The sequence below is a fragment of the Protobothrops mucrosquamatus genome, unplaced genomic scaffold, assembly GCF_001527695.2.
Source record: "Protobothrops mucrosquamatus isolate PMUCROS unplaced genomic scaffold, P.Mucros_1.0 scaffold_294, whole genome shotgun sequence".
Lineage (NCBI taxonomy): Eukaryota > Metazoa > Chordata > Lepidosauria > Squamata > Viperidae > Protobothrops > Protobothrops mucrosquamatus.
In genome coordinates this window covers 2,320,549-2,343,750 of record NW_015386370.1, presented here as the reverse complement: position 1 = coordinate 2,343,750, position 23,202 = coordinate 2,320,549, and the positions used below count along the sequence as shown (strand labels likewise).

Below are 23,202 nucleotides of genomic sequence, written 5' to 3'. Positions count from 1 at the left end.
GTCCTCCACAATTTCTTTCTTGAACATTATGGAATAGCTCTTTCATTTTGCACTCATCTTGTCTGAGGGTCAAAATATTGTTCCCTTTAAATCTACCATTAAATTAGGGCATCAAACTTGATTTCATTGTGGGTTAGGGTTGGAATTAAGCATTGTGGTTGCCCTGGGGGGGGAGTGGGGGTTAGGATTAGGCGTGGGAAGCCTGGCTGCAGGGGCCCTGTGATAAGTGGGTACAGGACGCGTGGGGCAGTTCCACCTCCCCACCTGCCTCGTCTTGTGGCGGCGGACTGGCACGCTGTGCGGCCTCCTGCTGCAAGCAGAAGTGAGCCGGTGGCCACGTGGGCTCCTGCTGGATGGAGCTGTTGGTGCCACTGCCATGAGGCGAGGCAGGTGTTGGGACATGGGACGCCTGGCTGCGAGGCCCTGAGGTAAGTGGGTGGGGGTGCATGGTGATCTCCTCCCCCACTTGCCTCGTCTCACCCCATGGCAGCAGCATTGCAAACAACCAGATGGTGTGATGGAATGGGCAGGCTGCCGGCTGTGCAGGCTGTTAAATAGGGCTTATTTGGGGGGTAGGGCTTAAATTAGACGCGCACATAAAAATCAAGCTAGAGCTTATTTTTGGGATAGATCATATTTTTGGGGAAACACGGTAGATGGAGGGAAATGAAACGATTTATATTGCTTGCAGACAGCTGGTCATTTGCATTCTTTTAGAGAGTCGTTGGGACCATTTGGATGTTTACCTGTGTCCTGAGTAGTGCAAATGTGTGCCGAGCCTTCTTGGCTGCAAGATTGTTTTTTCTGCCCTTTGTCCCTTCACTATTAAAGACAGGTGCAGGCTGTTGGGGATGAGTCTGTTGTCTGAATCTCAAACTGAAGCACAAATGGTTCCTGTAGTCTGCAATGTTTTCTGGAAATCCGTTCATACTCTCGCACCATTTGAAGGGTGTTCATCCCAAAGTGCATAGCTAAATGTCTATGGAGATTCTCAGTCATCCAGGTATGGTTGTCCCAAAGGTGCTTTTTTCAGGAGGCAACTGGACTTCCTTGTTTTTTCTTTGAAGACATTTCGCTTCTTATCCAAGAAGTACTGGAAGCTTCTTGGATAATAAGTGAAATGTCTTCAAGAAAAAACAAAGTCAGTTGCCTTCTGAAAAAAGCACCTTTGGGACAATCATACCTGGATGATTGAGAATCTCCATAGACATTTGCTGAAAGGACTGTGTTGTAGAGTAGAGATAGATGATGTTGTCTCCCTTCCCCTCTGTTAGAGAGGGCTGTTCAATTTTGACATAGATGGCCTCTTTGACCTCTCTTTCAAACCAGTGGTCCTCTCTGTCCAAAATGTGGACTTTGCTGTCTTTGAAAGAGTGGCCCTTGTCTTTTAAATGCAGATGGACTGCTGACTTTTGTCCTATGGGTTTATTCTCCTATATTGTGCCATGCATTTATGAAGTGGTTGTTTTGTTTCCCTAATGTACAGATCTATACATGGCTCACTGCATTGTACTGCATTTACCACATTACTCAGTTTGTGTCTGGGTGTTTTATCCTTGGGGTGGACAAACCTCCCCTTAGTGTATTCTTGGGTTTGAAATATGCATGTATGTTGTGTTGGCTGAAAATTCTCCTGAGCTTTTCTGATATTCCTGCAACGTATGGAATGACAACATTGCTTTGTTTATTGTTTTCTTCTTTGTCTGTTATGGACAAAAAAGACCCAGCAGGAGCTGCTCCATAATAGACAAAGAAGAATAGATGCTTCCATGTTTCTTGGACCATATTAACTGCTGATCTGGTAATCTAATAATTTTATTTTTGAATTTTTGTTTTGCTACAGAGCAGTGAATCGTTATATGCAGAGTGTCTCCACATGGTTTCTGATTTACTACAGTCTTTGTTTAAGGGGACCTATAGTTTGCAAAAAGAGTTTATGATGCTATTGGATATTTTGTCTGTAAATTCCTATGCTACTGAAGACAGCATAAAAATTATGGCATCAGGTGTGTATTTTTAAATAGATCTCACTTTATTAATACATGGCACTAAATGTTCAAATTCTCTTCTCTTTGATGAACATTGATGTTAAAGAAAGATAATTTCATGAAAGTAATAGAAAGTCTTCATTGATTATATATTCAACATAGCCATCTATTGTATTCAATACTGATTTTTTCTTGCATTTTATTTTTATATTTATTTCCTCTATAGTGATTCACACTATGCTGGAGATCTGTTCTGCTATTTCCAGCATAGATCATGCACTTCACGCAAACATATGGAAGTTTATAATCAGGTAATTTTAAGCTATCAATTGTATTAATTATGCAATCTGACGTTTGAAATGGGATTGGATAGGGTTTCCATCCTGCATTCTGTATCTTGCAGTAGCACACGGGGAATGTTGGGAGTATTCAGTAGCAGAAGATGCAGACCTATTTTCTCTCTTCATTGTTTCAATTCATCTGGTGTACAGAGGCTTGATTTTCCCAAGTAGGAGGGCTACTAAGTCTTCAAGACTTTGATAGACCTACATGAATGTATCTAATACCCCTTTAAAGCTATCTAAGTTAATGGCTATCTCCATATCCTATGTTAAATTAATTCCACAGATAACTTATGAGTTTTTGGGTAGAAGTACATTCTTTTGTCTGTTCTAAATCTCTTCCCTAACTAGCAATCTAAATTTGACTTCCAGGACCATCTGACTAATTATAAAGTTCTTCACTGTTCTTATTATTGATGTAGAACATAGAATAACTGGGTTGGTAGGGACATTGGAGGTCTTCTAGTCCAGGGGTGTCAAACTGCTGGCCCGCGGGCTAGATATATCACAACGAAACCACGCACACTCCATTGCCGGCAATGGGGAAAAAGTTCCGATACGTCGCGCAATATAACGTGACGTCACAAGTTGGATATGTCTACTCTAGTCCAACCTCTTGCTTGAGCAGGAGACCCTATACCAGTGATGGCGAACCTTTTAGAGACCGAGTGCCCCAAAACCACCCCCGCTCCGCCCTATCCCACCCACTCTGTCTCCACCCCCAGCCTGCTCCGCCCCCGCCCCGCCCACCCACAGGGCCACTCACCGCCTCCACGACCTGTCGCAGATTGCCATGGTGACCCAGCAGCACTATGCCCTCTGCCCACACCCTGCAGCATCATCTGTGCACAATGGCGTGCAAGGGTGGAGTCTTGTTCCAGCTGCCCGGCTCCATGTGCTTGGCTGCGCTGCTCCACGTGGGCCACGCTCAGGGGCGACTCTTTGGGGGGACTGCTGGTGAGTAGGGGGCCGCGGGGGAAGGTGGGGCTGGGGCAACAGCACATGTGCCCATAGAGAGGACTCCGAGTGCCGCCTCTGGCACGCATGCCATAGGTTCGCCACCACTGCCCTATACCATATTTGGGGCAGGAACAGTACCCATTTTGTATTATGTACAGAAACGTCTTCTTCCACTTCTGACTGCTGGTAAGATCATGGCTTGTTCTTTTAGGGTAGTTTTTCAGCATTCTCTGAATTATCCGGTATCTGGTGATCTCATTAGATTAATCTTCAGAGCTATTTGAAAACAGCAAAACTGTGACAATAAATTCTTGATCTTTAGTCAGCATTTGTTTTGACTTATGACCCCAAAAGAAAACTGTGTAGTTTATCTGTTTTGTCAAGCTTGCCCCAAGCAGGTTGTAACTCCAAGACTCAGACATCTCTGAGAGCAGCTACAAACAACTTTGGGGGGAAAACCACATCTGTACGAGCCTTCCCAATTTGTAGAATGTGAGTCCTGTTTCTGGATGCCACAGTTTGATCAGTCTTGACCAAGATCAGAAAATGTTACTTGTATTCATCTAGTCAGGACCACTGTCGATTCAATATCTTGTAGATCACTCAACATGAATCTGTGAACCCGGGGCATTTTGTCACAAGTGTAAGCCTAAAGTACAAGAAGAAGAAAAAAGAGAAAACTAAGATCTTTTTTCAAGTCCTCTAATGTTGCCTGCATCAATAGTGACAGATGCTGATCTTCCCCATATATACTAGTTGCCATATCCACACTTGTTCATTGTTAGAAAGAATGATGCCAAACTATTGAAAACTGTTAAGAACTGTTGAATATTTGTCTTTGCCAGGCAGATTCTCAAGCACAAATCCTTAATAAAGGACAGTTTGAAACATTCTGATATCTTTAGTGGCCTTTGTGAGGACATCTTGTTTTCTTTCCAATCTTGCTTGCAACTGGCTGAACACATGAAACTGTCTGGAACCCAGGTGAATAGATTATAACACACCTTTCTTAAACTGATGCTCTCCGATATCTTGGGGGGGAAAGTGTCAAGTCCTAACTAATGTGGCTCTGAGCCTTAATCTGGAGACTTCATGGAAAAAATAATGTCGGTTTCATAAATTGAGCATGCTATAGTCTGGCATACAAATTATATATTTTTTCAGACTGGCTATAAAATGCCTGACCTACAATGGAAGCAAAGATCTTGTTAAAACTCAACCTATTTTCAAAATTCTTAAGCACTTGTATCAGATTATTAAATTTACACAACTAAAAGGGGCACATTAGCAGCTGTACCACAAATTTCATAATATAACCAAGTGTTTCCCTCCTCACTTCTTCTGATCATGTTAAATTGTCATTATCATGTACATCAGTGATTAGAAGACCCAAATGTTCCTCAGTTCCTACCTGCACTGACTTGTCCAGGGGAGTGGGAATGAGATAACCTGAACTTAGATAATTTTTCTAGGACATTGTTAGTTCTGTACATTTCAGGTATTTTATTTTATTTTTTTTGAATAGGAGATTATTGATTATAAAATATTCCAGAGAACGATAAAACTGTGTAGATTCTTTGCCAATTCTCTAATGCACTACATCAAGGTAAGTTATAATTGGCTTCAATTTTATTAATATTTAGCATTCTTACTAATGGTGGTGTTATGCACTTTTTACCCAAAGCTACAAATGAACATGGCCAAACTTCAGTACTAAAACCCTCTAAATTTTTCTCTAAATCTTCCATTTGAATATTAATAGTATTCCATGTAGTACTTTTAAAACAACAAAAACACTTCTTCATGAAAATATTCTGAACTACATTACCACCTAAGTAGCATTAAATTATATTGGCAAGTGCATTATTAACCCCATTTCTCAACTTTAAAATGCTTCCAGGAGAGCTTGCATATCATTTGGCCCCCAACAGTGAATGCAGTCCTGTCATTTAACAGAGATGCTGTCAAGCTACAATGACAGTGATGCACCAACAGACTACTCAATTACAGAAAAGAAAACTTCATTTGATTTCTGAATCTTTAATTTAATGTGCAAGTCTCTCCATTGCCTTGCCAGAACTATGTGTAACCCTCAAGACTGTGCAGGATAACAAAATTTAAAATTCATAGTTTTAAATCAGTGTATTATTTGTAATTATGCATGTGACTTATATCCTATCTTTTGCTACTAAAGGCAGCTAGTCAAATTAAAAGTACAAAAAATAATTCTTATTAATTCATCAATTAATTAAATAAAGCCCTGGCAAAAGAGAATGGGAGAGCAAAATAACTTCTATGGTAATGTAGCCCACAATCTGGGAGCAATGCCAGGAGCAAGGCCCTCTCCTCTGTCCCAGAGAAACGGACTCTGAGAGAAAGAATGGATAGTTCAATATCTAAGTAGATATATTAGAGCAGACATGTCAAACTCGTGATGTTGCACGACGTATTGGAGTTTTTTTTCCATTGCCGGCAATGGGGTGGGCGCGATTTCCTGGTGATGTGTCCAGCCTGCGGGCCGGCAGTTTGACACTCTTGTATTAGAGAAATGGTTCCCGTAGCTAGTCAGTCCCTAAGCCAGTTGGGTTTTTAAAAGTTAGCACTAATATTCTAAACCACGGGTGTCAAACTCGATCATGTCACGTGACATAACGTATTGTGACCTTTTGCCTTTGCGGAGATGCGGAATTGCCTGCGTGTGACGCATCTGGCCCGTGGGGTGCCAGTTTGACACCCCTATTCTAAATAATTACTTGGAAAGCAATGAGTTACCTCGCAGATATTTCAGTATAGGCACCTTTGACTCTTCTATCTTGTGCTAGTTTATACCTAGCTATACCATGTTTTGAGCCAGCTGAACTTTGCAGTACTTTTCAAGGTTGGCTCTTAGTAGCATACATTGCAACAGCTGAGATGGAGTGTGATTGGGTTATAGATAAAATTTGCTAAATTTGAACGACTCAGGAAGTAGCATACTAGTTACTAGCATAATAGATTTTTCATCACATGTACCAGCACAGCTGAGGATTAAAGAGCATTCCCAATCTGTAGATTCTAGAGAGAGCACAACCCTATCTGGACTCTTGGCCTCTGATTCCAGTTTACTGTTGCTTAGTATCTCCTCTTTGTGGTTTTGGAGTTTTTGGCATTTGTATTTAACACTGTTTAACGCCGTTTGCTTTACAGGAGTTCACTTCATTCCTGGTAGATTCTTGCTATCAGCTTCACCAGACATATCTTCAAATATACAGGTAAATGAAACATAGCTAATAACTATTTGACCTTACTATAGAATGCTCCCTCTATCCATATTTTCTGGGTTTCAATTTGGAACTAATTTAAAAGCTATTTTCCAGGTATGATTTTTAAATTTGGAATTACAAAGTTATTATTTTTGAATTTTTGATATTCAAGAAATGAGCCACATAAATTAAAGTCCAGTGCTGAGTATATTGAGTTATATGCCTTACATCAGGGCTTTTCAACCTTTTCACCGACTGTACCACTTTTAGGATATGGCAATATTCGAGTACCACCTAGCAAGGTGTCAAAAACTTGATGACCAAAAAAAAAACCTGTTCAAAGTTGTAATTGCACTGAAATGACTTATGACCATTTTTCACACTTATGACCATTGCAGCATACCCAGGTCATGTGATTTATATTTGGATGCTTGGCAACTGATTCATATTTATGATGGTCACAGTGTCCCAGGGTCATGTGATCCCCTTTTGCAACCTTTTGACAAGCAAAGTCAATGGCAGGGCTGCTGGTAGCCAAGTGCTAAGGCGGGACTTCCTTCCCTCCCTCCCTGCCTCCCTCTTTCTCATTCCCATCTCCTTCTGAAGGAAGAATTTGAAAAAAAAACCCATGCCATATTTTTCCTCTTCCATATATTCATCAAACAAGGAAAAGCCTCCAGAGACAGAAAAGAGGGAACTAGCTTAAAAAGGCACATTCCCCTTTAAGAATTAGCTACTGACTAGAAAGGAAAGTTAAGGAACACAGCCGGCACTTAAGGAAGAAAAAAAATGTAAATAAGTACTGGCTGCTGGCTAAGGCAACCTCCCCNTCTCCGTGCCTCACCTCCAGCCAATGCTGCCTTTCTTCATTGCTGCCTTTTTTCATTCCTCGTGGAGGGCGACCCCTCCCTCACTGCATTTCTTGCTTGTTTGCTGCTGCCAGCACAGGTGGCTGCCACAGCAGTTGTAGATCGGCTCATGGTCGGCCTGCTTGATCTCCTTTCCTCTCCCCACCCTCCTCCTCCTCCTCCTTTCCCTTCAGTACAGCTAGAGCTGACTCCGCCTCCTCCCAAGGCTGCTGCTTTTTTTCTCCCTCTCCCGCCCAAACTGCTTCCTTTTATAGCCTCTCCTGTCTCCGCCCCCTCCCCCTCCTTTTTTTTCTGGGTGAGCCAGAAGTGAGCCTGGAGCCTTTGCCTTGGCCCAGCCACTCTGCAGCTCCAGAGGACTCTCTCACAATAAGTCTTTGCCTGTGTTGGGTCGTTCCCTCCCCCACTACACTTGGCTGGGCAGGGCTGCGTACCACCTGCCACATGCTAATGTACCACAGGTGGTACGTGTACCACCGGTTGAAAAGCCCTGTTCTAGTTTACCAAGAAGTAGGTTGTGGTCTCAAAGTAGACCACAACCTATTTCTTGGTAAACTAGAAAAAATTGGGATAGACACCATCACCACCAGATGGATTTGTAACTGGCTGACAAACCATACTCAATGAGTAATCCTTAATGGTACTACATCTACATGGAGTAAATAAGCAGTGGGGTACCTCAAGGTTCCCTCTTAGGCCCAGTACTCTACAATATCTTCAGAAATGAATTAGATGAGGGAATAGAAGGGGAACTCATCAAATTTGCAGATGACACTAAGCTGACAGGAATAGCCAACACCCCAGAAGACAAGTTCAGGATCCAAAAGGATCTTGATAGACTTGAACAATGGGCCTATCCAACAACATGAAATGTAATGTGGAGAAAAGCAAGGTTTTACACCTAGGCAGGAAAAATCAAAGGTACAAGTACAGATTAGACAAAACCTGACTCAAAAACAATAACTATGGGAGGGACCTTGGAGTCCTAGTGGATGATCACTTAAACATGAGCCAGCAGTGTGTGGCAGCAATCAAAAAGGCTAATACAATCCTTGGTTGCATAAACAGAAGCATAGAATCAAAATCACATGAAGTGTTAGAACCACTTTATAAATCCATAGTAAGAGCACACCTGAAATACTGCATCCAGTTTTGCTCATCACATTGGAAAAAAAGATATTGAGATTCTGGAAAGAGTTCAGAGAAAAGCAACAAAGATAATTAAAGACCTGGAGACTAAAACATATGAAGAATGGTTGCAGGAATTGGGTATGACCAGTCTAGAGAAAAGAAGGACTAGGGGGTGACATGATAGCAGTATTCCAGTATTTGAGGGGCTGCCACAAAGAGGAGGGGGTCAACTTATTCTGCAAACCACCAGAAGGCAAGACAAGAAACAACGGATAAAAACTAATCAAGGAGAGAAGCCATCTGGAATTAAGGAGAAACTTCCTAACAGTGAGGACAATTAACCAGTGGAACAGCTTGCCTTCAGAAGTTGTAAGGTGTTTCATCACTGGAAGTTTTTAAGAAAAGACTGGACAGCCATCTATCTGAAATAGTATAGGGTCTGCTGCTTGAGTAGGGGGTTGGACTAGAAGACCTTCAAAGTCCCTTCCAGGTCTATTCTGATTGATTGATTGACTTCAGCATTACTTGAATACAACCTTTTAAAAATTTGATGCTTGACCTTTTGTTTGCTACTAAAGACTGTGAAATCCCTCCTGCTATTAGCAGAAATCTATCTATTCTCTCATGGCAATTGATCATCCCCAAGAAATTTGTACCAGATTTTTTTATTTCTATACAGTTTCTTAATTAAAAACTATTGAGCAAGATGCTTCAGGATGTGATGGTAATCCAATATCAGTCTCACTTCTAGAAAAAAGTAAAATGTAGGAGGGAGTGCTTTGTACATCTTTAGTTTTTTGAGAAAAGAAGGGACATAAATCTAACAAAGGTTTAGATCCTTTACAGTACAGTATGGAAAGAAGCCATTTGATTCCTGGACCAATGGATTCCTGAACTGTCTAGACCCTACATAAAACTTTAATTTCTACATGAAATAATGGGAGATTGCAGTTCAGTACTTTTTGTATGCCAAATCAAAACAAGAAAGAATTCATTAGTGATCAGGAAATGCTGAATTTGTAGGAGGAGAACCATTTTAGTCTGCAGATGTCAATAATCAGAAATGGTCTAGTAACACAGGTAGTCCTTGACTTACAATCATTTGTTTAGTGACCATTCAAAGTTACAACAGCACTGAAAAAAGTGATTTATGTCTTTTTCACACTTACAACTGTTGCAGCATCCCCATGGTCACATGATTAAAATTCATGGCAATTGACTCATATTTATGACAGTTGCAGTGTCCCAGGGTCATGTGATCCCCTTTTGCAATCTTCTGAGAAGCAAAATCAATGGGGAAGACAGATTCACTTAACTGGGTTATTAACTTAAGAACTCTGGCGATTCCCTTCAAAACTGTGGCAAGAAAGCTCGTAAAATGGGGCAAAACTCTCTTAGCAACAGAAAGTTTGGGCCCAATTGTTGCAAGTCGAGGACTACCTGTACTTTTTAAGACTAACAATTTTGTAAATAGGATTTTGTGAACTACCTCAGTTTGCCTCACTCAGTTTGCCTCATCTCAGCATGTTGTATTAGAGAAATGGGAGCATTATCTTACATCAATCAGGCCCTTCCATATGTGTTGATTAAACTAGCTCACAATAGCTTATGCCTTACAGTATATTGGTTATCTTATAAAGTCTTTCTGAAGTGCTAAATGTAACCTTTGAACTTCAAATCATTTGGGAATAAGATATTTGAACATTTTTAAATGGCCCTGCTTTGTACTGTTTTGAATCCTAAAAGTTCATTTTTAATATTTAATATTATATCTCAGTAGTTAAGGGCATGTTAAGTACTGTATAAGAAATGAGATTTGCATAAGGCATACAGCAATGAGACTTTCTGCATTCTTTTTCAACAGTAAGTTTCCACCAAGTCTTCATGCTCTTGTGATTTCCGAGGCTCATCAGGATGAAATAGCCAGGGGATTCCTAATGTCACTGGATTCTCTCCTCCTCCCGTTACTTTCCTTTAGGCCTTTTGTAGAAGTTGTGTTAAGTAAAACTTCAGGTAGGTTTAAAAGTCCTGACTGTGCTCCAGTATATTAAGTTGCCACAAAGAAATATTACTGTGTATACAAAGGCTCTTTTACTTACCCGTCTCTTGTAGAATATAGACTTACTGCAACAGTATTGCATGCATTTTCAAATCAAATGTAGCCATAACCTGCTTAATTCAATTTCTTTTATTTTCTTATTGTAGCTAATGGGATTTTCATACAAGAACAAAGTAAGAAATATGTCAGCTGCATCTGATTTCTTTACTTTTTTAGGTACATCATAACTCAAGCATGAGTAATCATGATTGGTTCTAACTCTTCAAACTGCTAATTATAACTGAGATTAACTACCAAAACAGGAAATAAAGAAAATGCAGTTTAAACTTTTGGAAAACCAACAGCAAATATTTTAAAAAGATAGGTTTCCTAGTAAGATAGTTTAGATTGGCATTACAAATTTTAGTTCCATGCACTATCAAGATATAAATTCTAGTATTTCTAGGGTTGTACATTTTTGTGGATTTGTTAGACTTGTCAAACTTGAGAAGTCAATAAAAATATGTATTTGCTTTGTTATTTATTTAACCAAAATGCATTTGCTGTCTCCTTTTCCAAACTTCAGCTCTCTCTCCTGAGCTGCATTTTCCACAGTGTCAGCTTCTTCTTTCTATAATGGACATGTTACCGTCCCAGTCCCAGGATGTGCAGGCTCTGTGGAACAGAGAAAGTCAGCTCCCAGAAGAGATTCCCAGGTACTTTCTTGCTACTGCCATGAATCTGTGTTGGCATGTGTGGATGTATGTGAGCCTGATTATTTTCTGCTGATAAGCCAAGACCTTGCTACATCCTGAACTTGCTTTATGAAAACAGATTACATTGTTTTAGTGAAGGAAATGTTGTATTTGGTTTTAATGAAACAAGTGGAATTCAACATTGAGTTTTAAATTGAATTTATTTACAATACTAACGATGACATACTAACTTATATTTGACCTATATAATTGGTGTCATCCTTGAGTTTGTTTTTTCCAGAAATCTAGTGATTAATAATATGCTTAAGTCTCTATTTGTTTTAGTGATGTGTGAGGATGAGTACCAAGGATCTTTGTAGAGCATGAACTCTTCTATTCTGTTTCTTCACAGGTTGCCCTTGTTTGCAGCCCTACTGCTAAGTCTTCAGGAGTGCTCTAGTGAGCTCTCCCTTCCTCTCTTCTTGCAAAGAGCAAGAGAGACGGAGCAAACTAAGGGCCCTTTCACCTTTTACCACTATGTTTGCATCCACTTGTGTACCTTTATAACATCCCTCTCAGTGTCACATTTCCGTTTACTGGTAAGGAATATTGCAACTCTTAACTTGGAAGAGTGTTTGAATGTTTAAATCAGGCATTTATTTTGGGAGATTTGGATAGATCATGCTTCACTAATATGGATTACACTAGTACAATTAATAATTGTGATTTAAAAATAAAAAATGCACACATCACATGTTATATTATCATTATTAAAATTGAGCTCTTATTAGCTTCAACTTTTCAGTGCATTGTCGCTGTTTCCTCCATCTATTTCTCCATTGTCCCTGATCCAGGTAAATTATTAATTATTTATCACACTAACACCTTCCTCAGAATATATCTTCTCTAAGGCTAACATTTCATATTGTAGCCTTGTGTTATTTGATGGTAATAATGTGATATACATGGCCAGAAGTCTAGTCTTTCTCCCAAATAAAATCATGATTTCTTAATGCAACAATTATTATATATAATTTCAAAATATGCTCAAAACTGCTAGTCAAATCCTAAACCATTTTTCTATAGTTCTATTTGGCTGAGAGTCTACCTTTTCCCTTTACTGATTATGGGATGACAATTAAAAAAACAACTTTTTATTTCTCTGTGTCTGTTTGTTATCTATTTAATGTTTAGGAATCTTCTCTGCTGGAAACCGTACTAGGTCCAAATATGATCATGGCTCTCCTAGCTATGGATGTCTGGTGCTTCCTTGTCCGGTAAGATCAAAGGTGTGCTGAAGGGTGAAGTGTACAACAAAGAGTGACACAAGAGCTGCTTATCTACTTATCCTTTACATTTGAAAATCAAGAAGGTTATTCCATTTTCTTCCATTCAGGATAAAAATGTGCTTGCTTAGAACTAAATAACAATTTGAGTTCAAATGTTCCTACTGAAAGATCATTCCAGAGTAATAGCAATTGGTTGGTCCTGAATTTATATAATAATCTTGCTGTCTTTCTCATCTTCTAGGTATGGAACAGAAGACCTGTGTGCACATCATGCATTCATAATAGCACATGTAGTAAGCAGCATTTGGTTTTCTTATAAAAAGCTAATTTGAACAGAGCAAAAATAGTAAAGTCAGGCAAAGAACAATGTGAAGTTTAAATGGTCTAATTTCAGAGTTTTGATACTTTGGAAAATGTTATTTTATAATATAGGAAAATGCTAATTTCCCCCCTCCTTTGCCTGACTTGCTTATATACAAAGTGGAAAATGGTGGTTTTGTAATTTAGAAAAATAGGAGTAAAGAAAAAATAGTCAAACTGATTACTGCACTGGTGATGCTGGGAACATATCTAAGCAGAGTGCTTTCAAATTACTTAAAGCTGTATTCCTGGCCAAGCCAGTGTTTCTTTTGGGGGCTCTTTCCCTGAAATGTTGCTACTTGGAAGAAAGGCTTTTGGAGTGCTCAGTTGTGATTAACTTTGGTAGGCATTTTTTCTTAAATGCATTTGGTATTTTTACTTAAGCTGTCAGGGGACTTACTAAGCCATTTCTTGTCTTTTGTCTGCTCTGATATTAAACTTCTGAATAAGAAGAAATTTTAGTTTCTACGTATAAAAACAAAATAAATGCATTTGAAGTGGTTGATCTGAAAGGGATATTGGTTAGTTAGGCTAGATAGTCTTTATGGCAGACGTTCTGCATTTCTGATTACGAGTCTATAAATGTTAAAGAGATAATTATGATGATGGATTAATTGCTGCCTAAAATTAGGCCAATATGTGCATAGGTGCAGATTCTGAACATTCAGATGAAATTGATTGAATATTGTTTCATTTAAAAACCATCTGTTTTGTATCCAAATTTAGGTAAAAGCTTGTCCTGCTGAATGTTATCAAGTTTCTCTCTTAGGGGTGCTATTACGACGTTTGCTCTTTCTGATGGCCCCGGATCACCAGGCAAGTCTCTCCTGATGTGGGTCAGCTTATAAATAATGAGCTTTCTTCAATGTAAATATCAACTCACTAGCTAACATGAATCAGTTTTTTGTTCGTCTGCAATGAATGGTAAAATATACTTGCTCATTATTGCAGGACAGTTTATTTCTGATCCTTAATTATAACATGGAATGAAAAAGAAAGATTTTCTTTCCCTTTAATTTGACTATCAATTACTTTTCTACCTGGTATGAAATATTTAAGATGGCTAGAAATATCTTTCAATGTTCCTCATTGTGACCTCCTTGTTTCTATCATGGGCCCTTTGTTGGCTACTCATGATGTCATTTAGAATATTTTAGAGCAGGGTGACAGTAGTCTCTGCGCAGTTCCCAGGGCTCCTGTCATTACTGAAATTAGTGTCACAATTCCCATCATTTGGAGACAACCAACACATGGAAATATTGTAAGTCCCCAAATGGGTTTTGCATACCTTAAAAATCAGAACCCTTCTCACAAAACAAAACAAAAAAACCCCTCTTCTGAAAACTAGGCAGATCCACCCACCCCTTTGGGTTTCTATATTTGGTAAACAGCTTACAAATGATGATAGCCTGCAAGTGACACTGGAGGCTTCGGAAAGAGTCTTGCTTGTATCTGTATGAGAAGAGGAATAGTTGAACGTGACTCCAGAAAATCACTGTGCAAAGGTTGTGAATAGTTGCATTCCTCAGAGCATCTAACAGTACTGACTGAAGTTTATAGCCTTTTCTTTTAGCATTAAAAGTATAAATACATTTTAGACTTATTGTTATGGGTAGATTTTTAATCTTTGAAAGAAAGAGCAAGTCATATCCTGGAAGAGTAAACTGTTGAATTTTTTTCTACTTTCATATAGCCCTTATCCTATGCTTTTGTTTTTATTTCTCTATAGTTAAGATTCACCCAAAGGTTTCCTCCAAAAGTTTCTGAAAACCTACTACTGTGGCAGCATCTTTCTCTCCAGGCTCTGTTACCGTTGCACAGGCAGCAGGTTGCTCATGAACTTTTTGTGGCAGGACTTGTGCAATGTCAGGAATGGATGAATAGTGAAAAGTCATTGAATGAACTTCCACAAGTGGTAAGAAAAAGCGTGAATCAAAGAATTCTTTTTATGAATTAACAACTCATGGGGATTATTTTGTCTTCCTTAGTTCCTATCTTTTCTGAGAAGCCTACATATATAGACAGATAGACCAATATTTTCATAAATGAGGTATAGTGTTTTCTGGCTTTACAAGAGGAGTGGCCCGATTGTATCCAGCACCATCTACTACAGTGAATCTCCATGAAGGATGGAGACTTCTGAATTACAAAGCTATCATTTGAAAAGAGAGTGCAGTTAGCTATTTTTCTCTGTGGTTGCAGAAAAAAAACAGAGCAAACAGAAATCTTCTGCTGCTTTTAGAGAACAGAATATTCCAACAAAAAATCAATATAATTGATTTACTTTAATTTTGCTTCTTATAGCCTCTAAACCTCTCTTTAAGTTCTTGTACTAGGCCAGTGCTTCTCAATCTTAGCAACTTTAGGAAGTGTGGCTTTTAACTCCAGAATTCCCCAGGCAGTTGGAAGTCCAGACATCTTAAAAGTTGCTGAGATTGAGAAGCACTGCACCAGGCATTTAATCTTGGAAGATAATTTCATTAGAACCCCATTCTGGAGGAGCTGTTCTGTTGCAGGAAGACTCCTACATTATTTCTGTCTTCTTAAATTCTTTCCTTGGTTGCTAGAACATGGCTCTCTCAGCCTTGCTGTCTATGTGCCAGAGTGCTAGGGAGACCCTGGAGGAAGAAGACCAAGCAGCACTGGTAGAAGCTCTTAGCCAAATTGCAGTTCATCTGCCAGCTACGCAGGTAAAGAATGTTAATTTCAGCTGCATTTGCTTGACTTCTTTAGATGTAATGAGGGGGGTATACAATTTTTTTTTGCTAAGGAAATGGAAATCATATTCCATCTTATTCTTTTTTTAAAAATATGTTTTATTTTTGTGCATAATCACCTTAATATTTGGTAAACATCGTGTTGTCTCGGTTTATATTTAAAAAACAATAACAATTAGTTTCTATAATTCTATAGTCCACATAATAGCTTTGTTTGATGTTCTCTTCTTCCAAAAATGTTCTCTTTTGCCATCCTTGAATTAATACAATTCTTATTATTTGGGTAAATAACAATTAAATATAGACACTTTTCTAATATTTCTGCAAATAATAACCACATTGATATAAAACTTCTTCTCTAACTAATCATCTTGATTGCCTTATCATAGATCCTGTTTAAAATTCTTATTTAAATTTGTTTTCCCCACAATATTCAAAACATTCTTACTGGTTAAGATTTTCATTACACTTAAGTATTTAAGTCTTTTTCCTCACACAGGCCATCCCAACACTTTTACATTTCTCATATCTTAAAAAAAGAAAAAAAAATAAGAAGATAGTATACTACTTAAAATACATATCCTTCTTATAATGTACATTTATATCCAGAATTTTTCTCTTCTTTTTAACCATATTTAAGCATATGTTTAATCTTTAAGTGTTCCATTTAAATAAATCAATTATCTACCGTATTTTCCGGCATATAAGACGACTGGGCGTATAAGACGACCACCAACTTTTCCAGTTAAAATATAGAGTTTGGCCTATATCAGGGGTAGGCAACCCAAAACACTCAAAGAGCCACTTGGACACGTTTCCCACCGAAAACAAAACACTGGGAGCCGCAAAACCCTTTTGATATCTAAAATGAAGATAAGACTGCATATATACTTTTTTACCTTTATGATATGTGTGTGTGTATGTTTGTGTGTGTATATATAAAATAAAGGTAAAAAAGGATATATGCAGTGTTATCTTCATTTTAGATGTCAAAAGGGTCTCTCTCTGTCTCTCTTTCCTCTCTCTTTCCTTTCTTTCCTCTCTTTCTCTTTCCTCTTTCTCTCTTTCCTCTAACTTTCTCTCTCTTTCCTCTGTCTCTCTTTCCTCTTTCTCTTTCCTCTCTTTCTCTTTCCTCTCTTTCTCTTCTCTTTCCTTTCTTTCCTCTCTCTTTTCTCAATCTTTTTTCTCTTTCCTCATTTTCTCTCTTTCCTCTCCCCCTCTCTTTCTTTCTCTCTTTCCTCTCTTTCTCTCTCTTTCCTCTCCTTCTCTCCCTTTCCTCTCTTTTTCTCTTTCCTTTCTCTTTCCTCTTTCCTCTCTCTTCTCTTTCTCTTTCTCTCTCTTTCCTCTTTCTTTTTCCTCTTTCTCTCTTTCCTCTAACTTTCTCTCTCTTTCCTCTCTTTCCCTTTCTCTTCTCTTTCCTCTCTTTCTCTTTCCCTCTTTCCTCTCTCTTTCTCTCTTTCTCTTCTCTTTCTTTCCTCTTTCTCTTTCCTCTCTCTCTTTCCTCTTTCTCTCTTTCTCTTTCCTCTTTCTCTCTCTCTCTTCTCTTTCTCTTTCCTCTTTCTCTTCTCTTTCTTTCCTCTTTCTCTCCCTCTCCCTCCAGGTTAGGAGAGAGAGAGAATGAAAGGCAGACAGCCCCGAACGGGCGGGGAGAGGGAGCAGGACGGGAGGCAGCGGCTCCAGTGGCGGCGGCGGCACAGCAGCGGCCACTGCAGCATCGTCGGGAGTCCACGCTGCCCCCAGCCTGGCCGCCGCGTCCTCAGCCGAATGGGCGGGGAGGGGGAGCAGGACGGGAGGCAGCGGCTCCAGTGGCGGTGGCACAGCAGCGGCCACTGCAGCATCGTCGGGAGTCCACGCCGCCCCCAGCCTGGCTGCCGCGTCCTCAGCTGAACGGGCGGGGAGGGGGAGCAGGATGGGAGGTAACAGCTCCCGGCCGCCGCCCCCATCGCGTCCAGGGAGGGGGAGAAGGATGGGAGGCAGCGGCTCCCTGCCGCCGCCCCCATCGCGTCCTCAGCTTATATAAAGGAATAAAATGGAATACCCGTATTTTCCGGCGTATAAGACGACTGGGCATATAAGACGACCCCCGACTTTTGAGAAGATTTTCAGGGTTTAGAAAGTCGTCTTATACGCCGGAAAATACGGTAATCTTTTAGATCTAATCAAACCATTTTATCCATTCAAAGTTTTCTCAAGATCAATTTCACTTAAGTATCTAAAACATTTCCTTTATATAAACCATTCCAACGTTTTTATATTTCTCATGTCAAAAAACAAAACACAAAGGGGAAAAAAAGGAAAAATACTATATTACTTGAGAGGCTCATCCCTCTTAAACTAAAATTCATTTATATCCAAAATATTTCTATTTCTTTAACCATATTCAAACAGATGTTTAATTTTCAAATTTCCCTCTGATAGATCCCATCATCTAATTTCTTGATTCTTACTTTAGCCATTTTTATTTTGCCAGAAAATTTTCCTGATCAATATGTTTCTCTGAATCAAAGAGTCTTCCCATAGTTTTGTGGATGTTGTTGTAGATACAAAAGACAAATCAGGTGAGATGTTTTTATAGGAAAGTTTTGCCTCTTCATATTCATTGAATTTTTTTTCCTTTCTTTCTCTTTTAATTTCTCTTATCATTTTTTATCTCTTAAGTTCATGTAGTTCTCCTGGTAGCTCTGTAATCCATTTTGTCAAATCTTTTTTCTTGTCCTCAGATTTATTTTGTGATCTTAAAGTATAAATTATGTTTTCCATGTCCATTATTTCTTGTAAGTTTTTTTCCACCTGGATTGAGTAATACTTCCTTCTGTCGTTAAGTTCCATCTTTAAATCGCTCTTCTCTGGTTCATCAGTTGTCTGTTTTATCTGCTCACTCTCTATTTTTATTTTCTGAGAGTTTTTTGTTGTAAAGTTAAATTAGAGATGCATTCATTTATATTTTCAAAGTTATTTTTAATTTCCTCATGGTTTGAGATCATTGTTGTTTGAATTAGTTGCAACATAGCATATATCTCCTCCTGGAAAGTATTTGTTTTTTCTTGGTATATTCTTTCTGCAGATCTTTGGTTTTCCATGATAGCCAAAAATCAGGGTTTTCCTTTCTCTACAGACAGCTTTAATGTCACAGTTTAATAAGTATTTGTAATCCAGAAAGGTCAATTTTTTTTCTAAAGTTTATAGTTCTCTCTTGTGGATAGTCCAAAATGTTTTCTTTTTGTCACAGCTGTTCTCTGTTATTAAGATAGTAGCTGTACCTGGCCACGCGTTGCTGCGGCTCAGTCTGGTTAAGCTGTTTTTCCAAAAAAGCATGTTTTTACCTGTCACAGGTGTGACATCTATGTAATAGTAGGTATATTAAAACACGCGCGTATTTGAATGCAACGTTGTGTCAAAATTTCAAAGCAATCGGTAAAGAACTTTAGGAGATTTAAGATTTTGAACAAACAAACATTTACATTTTTATTTGTATAGATTGAAGGTCACCCAAAAACAAATTATCTTTTCCTGGGCTTTGCCAGTTCCTGTATTGAAGCAACTACTATATTTTCATCCGCCACTAGATGTCAGCACTAGTTTTTTTTCCAGTTTTCAAAATAAACAATTATTTTCTTCTATTTTCATGATTTAAAAAAGAAATCTTAACACATTCCACCAATTTCAAACTTATCTAGATTTAGGTCTCATATTCATTTCATTTCAGTATATTTCTGTCCCCACTTAAAGGTTTAATTCTCCGCTTCCATCTGTAGGAGGGTGGGGCAAAGATCCCCCTCCTCACTTTCGAATGCTTTTTGCTTCTTGGTTTTGTTTTTTCCCCCACAGAAAATAAATTATCAAGTAGAAGAGAGAAAATCACTGTTCTTACCCAGTTCCAAGCACGTTGTTTACAGTCAGCTTAAAATAGTGCTTTTGGGCTTCGGCTGCTTGTAGCTTGGGCTAGACTCTGAAGTTAAGCTAGCCTTTCTCCTGCTGGTTTCTGGAAGGCTTTTCCTGGACCGATTGGATTGACCGCCATCTCTCTGCATTTGGCGGGACTTCCCTCCTTTTTTATTGGCTCTACAGGGCGACTTCAGGCCCATTTAGGGTCCCCTAACAGGCAGAAATCGGCCGTAGGGTGCAGAGCCCCGCGATCTCTCTGCTGCTGCACTACTGCGCCCATCTTATTCTTGCTTTTTGTTACAATACCTGTAGTTCTACCTCATTGTAATAGCTTCTCAGGACAAATCAAACATCATATAAGATGTGATTGCAATAATGTCTGTTGTGGGCCAGAAGAAAATGTTCTGTGCAGCCCCCATTTCTCTTTGTCAAAATGACTGTTTTCAGTGGCATGATATTTTTTCCTCCATTTTGTATGAAATAAGCCCTTAAACAAGTGTATTAAGCCTTTCTCCTTATATCACCACCATGATCCTTGAAATCTCAGAAGCCAATGGAGAATAATTTTTTAAAACTGGATCCTCTTATTTAGAAGGTAGTTTAATTCATAATTCACTATACAAGAAGAGTACATGCTCTGTAAGTTTTAAAATGTGGATTTTAATAAGCTGATCAATAATAAAATTGACTGCTGCAATAAAAAAAATATATATCTCTTGCTGACATTAATATTAGTAACTGCATCTGTAGTTCCAGAATCTTGTTTAACAGTGAAATGGATGCTTGGGGTGACACCAAATGTTACTCTTATCAATTAAGATATCCAGTCTAGCCTGTTTCCAGCAGACGTTTTGCTTGACACTTCAACTTGTCCAGCTGTTCATTGAAAGATTAGAACCACAGTTGCTAATTCAGGTAAGAAAATATTTGGTGGGTAGTCTTGATTTACATACAGAATAGACTAATGTACTGCTTTTCAAAACTAGTTTTAGTTAAATATACATAATGTATAAATAAATAATCTGGGGTTGTATCAATTATGGGGTTGTGAAAATGCCACATTCCTGCCATTCCTTATCAAATTATGGAAGTCTTGCAAAAAATAAGCCAAGCTACTTCATTCTTCCTAAAGTTAGTATTTCCCTCTTCAATGAATAACTCCAAATTAAAACATCTGAGACAAATGACAGCTAGCCTACATTTGAACGCAACCAGTGAAGATGAGCCCTCTATCTCTGGTAACTGGTTCTGCTATCAAAATACTCTCACTATTAAAAAGTTCTTCCTAACATGCCATCAGAATCTTCGGTCCTCTAAATTTTTTTTTCTATGATCCACTCTCTGGATTAGAACAAGAAAGAACAGATCTTTATTTTCTTCTGTGTGACATCTTTTCTGGTATTTGAATTCTGCTATGTTTCTCCATCTTTTCTTAAGACTAAAAATAATTTTTCACAATTACCATCACCAGGAATAGTACTCACCATCCTATTCCTATGCATTTGATTTGTTTATTAAATCTTAATGTTTCATGTGTCACAAATATGGCCATGTGCTTTTCTTGCTTAATGACAGTGCAGGATTTGCTTAATGATGGCAACCATTATTGCCAGAATTGCTGTTGCTAAGCGGTGTAGCCACATGACATTGTACTTTTCAACGGTGCCATTATTGAAGGAAATTCAATAATAAAATTGCTGTCGTTAACAGAGGACTACCTGTAATTTTGTTCCATTTTAGTTTAGGCTCACATTTTGAATGGGTATAGTGTTACAATATATTGATGGCATTGACTTCCATTTCTGTGTTAGCATAAAATCAGAACAAATCAAACAATATATGTGTGTGAGAATGTGACAGGACTATTTCAGTTATGAGAGAAAGTATAAACTCTGTCCAAAATGACCTGCTACTTACATAAATGAGTTTTTCAGAATGCTTCATCACTCATTTATTATTTTATTGAATAGTATATTCAATAGTGTCTTCATGAGCTAAAGGTAGGCAGTTTATCTTATAAAAAGGAAGAAAGGATAAATGTCTGAGCAAATTTAATCTTGATCATAAAAAGCAGTATCAAAGATTTTTCAGTATAATGTATTTTCTGCATTTTTTTTATTTTTGATACTTATTTCCTCCATAGATACTTTCACTACAATGTTCCCTTTTGCAATTGAATTCCCCTGATCATGTTGTGATTGCAGTCTTAGATTTTCTTTCTTCAGTGGGAAAACCTATCATTCCTCCAGATTTCCAGGTAAATAAAGCAAACTGTCACTCTGTTCTTTCTTTTCTGTATGTAATCTTTGGAACTGTTACAGTAAAAATAAGGAATAGCAGTTGAGATATTACTTTTCAGCACTGGCTCCTGAATACTATATTAATACAAAGAGGAATAATGATTGTTCTTTGAGCTCCATGCAGTCAAGCATGCAGATCTACATTTAGATAAAATGTCCTAAAGCTGAGAAATGTTTTGACAGAAGGCAGAATTCCCTCCCAGTCTTCAATAATCAATGTAGAGGTTATGTACACCTCCAGTGGAGAGGGAAAGTGTGCTACCATTTACAGATAACCAGTCTGTCCTCTTGTTATATCTGCATCATGTACATGTATTAAGGTAATATGAGCTATTATAATTATTGAAGTTACAAAACTGTATGTCTTAAAATGACATCTAAATTAACTCTATTTAGTTGGTAATGATAAAGTAATTGTTTCAGGTCAAGCCAAAGTTTGGGTAGATCTATCCATAGAAAGGCATGGACAAACCAGTTGTTCTGGCAGAATAGGAAGATGAGGGAGCCAATTTAGTTTACTGGTAATACATTATATGGAAGAACTTACTTAACAAGAAGTTTGAATGAAATGAGAATGCTTGCCTTAGCCCAGGGGTAGGCAACCCAAAACATTCAAAGAGCCACTTGGACACGTTTCCCACCGAAAATAAAACACTGGGAACCACAAAACTCTCTTTTTTCTTTCCTCTTTTTCTCTCTTTCCTCTCCCTCTCTTTCCCTCTTTCCTTTTTCTCTCTTTTCTCTCCCCCTTTCTCTCTTTCCTCTCCCCCTCTCTCTCTTTCCTCTCTCTTTCTCTCCCTCTCTTTCTCTCTCTTTCCTCTCTTTCCTCTTTCTCTCTTTCCTCTCTCTTTCTCTCTCCCTCTCTCTTTCCTCTCTCCTTCCTCTTTCTCTTTCCTCTTTCTTTCCTCTCTTTCTCTCTGTCTCTTTCTCTCTCTCTTTCTCTCTTTTTTTTCCTTCCCCTTTTTCTCTTTCCTCTCCCCCTCTCTTTTTCTCTTTCCTCTCCCTCTTTCCTCTTTTTCTCTCTTTCCTCTCCCCCTCTCTTTTTCCTCTTTCTCTTTCCTCTTCCTCTTTCTCTCCCTCTTTCTCTCTCTCTTTCCTTTCTCTCTCTCTTTCTCTTTTTCCCTTTCCTCTCTTTCCTCTCTTTTCTCTTTCCTCTCTCTTTCTCTCTCTCTCTTTCCTCTCTTTCTCTTTCTCTCTTTTTCTCTTTCCTCTCTCTCTTTCCTCTCTCTATCTTTCTCTCTCTCCAGGTGAGGAGAGAGAGAGAATGAAAGGCAGACGGCGCCGAACGGGCGGGGAGGGGGAGTAGGACGGGAGGCAGCGGCTCCGGCGGCGGCGGCATGGCATGGCCGCTGCCCCGCCGCGTCCTCAGCCGAACAGGCGGGGAGGGGGA

At 38.8% G+C, this 23,202-nt stretch overlaps 1 protein-coding gene across 1 annotated transcript in view; it reads left to right on the top strand.

Moving 5' to 3' along the window:
- CUNH1orf112 (chromosome unknown C1orf112 homolog) overlaps positions 1 to 23,202 on the top strand; it is a gene marked incomplete at its 5' end in the record, with an annotated part of 47,744 nt that overhangs the window by 15,786 nt on the left and 8,756 nt on the right. The window contains 15 exons of the mRNA XM_015832034.2: positions 1,844 to 2,006; positions 2,215 to 2,299; positions 4,135 to 4,273; positions 4,815 to 4,895; positions 6,476 to 6,540; positions 10,393 to 10,541; positions 11,153 to 11,282; positions 11,674 to 11,860; positions 12,456 to 12,538; positions 12,792 to 12,843; positions 13,637 to 13,726; positions 14,640 to 14,825; positions 15,478 to 15,600; positions 20,332 to 20,427; positions 21,656 to 21,769. Coding sequence (XP_015687520.2) covers positions 1,844 to 2,006; positions 2,215 to 2,299; positions 4,135 to 4,273; positions 4,815 to 4,895; positions 6,476 to 6,540; positions 10,393 to 10,541; positions 11,153 to 11,282; positions 11,674 to 11,860; positions 12,456 to 12,538; positions 12,792 to 12,843; positions 13,637 to 13,726; positions 14,640 to 14,825; positions 15,478 to 15,600; positions 20,332 to 20,427; positions 21,656 to 21,769 — 1,743 coding nt within the window. The remainder of the gene's footprint in view (positions 1 to 1,843; positions 2,007 to 2,214; positions 2,300 to 4,134; positions 4,274 to 4,814; positions 4,896 to 6,475; positions 6,541 to 10,392; positions 10,542 to 11,152; positions 11,283 to 11,673; positions 11,861 to 12,455; positions 12,539 to 12,791; positions 12,844 to 13,636; positions 13,727 to 14,639; positions 14,826 to 15,477; positions 15,601 to 20,331; positions 20,428 to 21,655; positions 21,770 to 23,202) is intronic.